Here is a 1,718-nt window from a genome sequence, read left to right as displayed (position 1 = left end):
GTAACGTTTAAGAGGATGTTGAAAGGTTATGCTGTATGTGTTACTGAATCAAATAAGCTTAGTCATTTTATCCAATTAAATAAGCACTCCAGTTTGTACCTGGTAAGACGAAAAAAATGTAAAATTTATTTGTAACTACCCACTCACTAACTCTTCCACACAAAGCAATCTCCTCATCTGCATGGTTTGTCTCTGGAATTAGCTATGCAAATCAAAAATTCTATACTGTATTCTGCGTCTTGCTTGATTGGTGTGGCAGCGTACCTGAAGAAATATGATTTTCAAAAATCAATGACATGCCCCAGCAATAAGCATCAAAATCAGCAAGCACAAACACTGACAACATTTCGCGCAATATTTACGCAACAGTACAATAATAAAGAATGTGGGGTAGTATAATTCTTCATTAGATACCTTTCGTGTTTAATCTGCTGACATTCTTTCGATTACACATGATGAATCAAAGATTCAATTACAAAGTTCCAACGCAATTACCACACTGAAACCATAAACGACACAAATCGATGTTCCCAAATTGTATTGCTCCACGAAATGATTATAAATATAGGTCAGAATACACACAATAAAATTCTGGAGCAAATAAAGTGTGTATCATCTGGGAAGGCACTAGATGAATAAAGTTGTTGCTCTCCAAATTGTAACGGTAACAAACTGTTCATTTATTAACAAACAAATGACAAACTATGCATCATGTAATCAAAACTCTGGGCATATTAAGTTTATTGCTTCTGCACCATCTCGCTTCAACGACACAGTTCTAAAATAACCAACTTCTACACAGTTCACACGATTCAAATTTTGTTTCCAGAAATCACCGCAAATTTCACTAACATTCAATCCGTCAGAGCCACAAGTGCTTCCACAACATTGCCATGGTGTTCTCGTAAAGTTCGCTCCGCTATTGTCCTCGATATTTCCATTTCTCGTACCTGCAATCACAAGAGAGAAAGTAAAATGTGTGTCAATGTACTTAACAGGATCCCAACTCGAATAACTTACTATTAGGTCTACGTCCTCTTTCTTTATGGAAACTTTCAATAACTCGCGTTCTTTTGCCATTTTCTCTGCTTTCTCTTTATTTCTTTTGTCTCCTATAATAGTCATCGCCTGGAATTAAAGAAAAAATAACAGCATTAACAACCTCAAGCTTGCAACGCTTCGAGCAAAACACACATGCTGAACACTGCGTGTGACAAAAGTACCCCGGAGAAATCCGCTGAACATATTTCCTTTTCTTCCGCATAATCGGTTACTTTCTCTAGGTCTGCAGCACCACTGTCATATTTCGCTACTTTTTTCTTTTCTTTGTCCTGTTGGACTTCATCAGAATCCGCACCGACATCTCCATTAACCTCCTCATCCGCCATGACTAAACTAAGATCAAACACCGCATATGAAACTCAAAGCAGTTAGACAACAAAAACTTAACACTTCTTGAATATCGAGTTGTCCGACCTCTTAGACAAATTGTATGTCTGTGGCACAATACAATGTTCTTGCCGTGAATAAAATTTTATAAGTGTTTGTAAAAACTAATAATTAGAGGCGTCTTCAGAGCTGTTGCCTACAGCCTGTTTAGTTTACAAAGCTTCCCAGCGTACATAAAGTGGCAATTAGTGAATGACTGAGTTTAGTTTTAACTCCAATCAAAGCATAGAGTTGAATGTAATAAAAAATTTACTCCAGTGCGGAATTCC

The 1,718-nt window shown here is 37.0% G+C and overlaps 1 protein-coding gene across 1 annotated transcript; it reads right to left on the bottom strand.

Moving 5' to 3' along the window:
• Positions 1–656: 656 nt before the first annotated feature.
• Positions 657–1,415, bottom strand: LOC126109638 (huntingtin-interacting protein K). The gene is made up of 3 exons (XM_049914685.1): positions 1,224–1,415; positions 1,021–1,128; positions 657–950 (listed from the first exon to the last, which is right to left on the bottom strand). The coding sequence occupies exons 1-3, from the start codon at positions 1,386–1,388 to the stop codon at positions 855–857; spliced, it is 369 nt and encodes a 122-aa protein (XP_049770642.1). The 5' UTR covers positions 1,389–1,415; the 3' UTR covers positions 657–854.
• Between the last annotated feature and the right edge of the window lie 303 nt (positions 1,416–1,718).

The sequence above is a fragment of the Schistocerca cancellata genome, chromosome 12, assembly GCF_023864275.1.
Source record: "Schistocerca cancellata isolate TAMUIC-IGC-003103 chromosome 12, iqSchCanc2.1, whole genome shotgun sequence".
NCBI classification, from domain to species: Eukaryota; Metazoa; Arthropoda; class Insecta; order Orthoptera; family Acrididae; genus Schistocerca; species Schistocerca cancellata.
The sequence above is the reverse complement of the archived record's forward strand: the minus strand, read 5'-3'. Positions and strand labels throughout refer to the sequence as shown.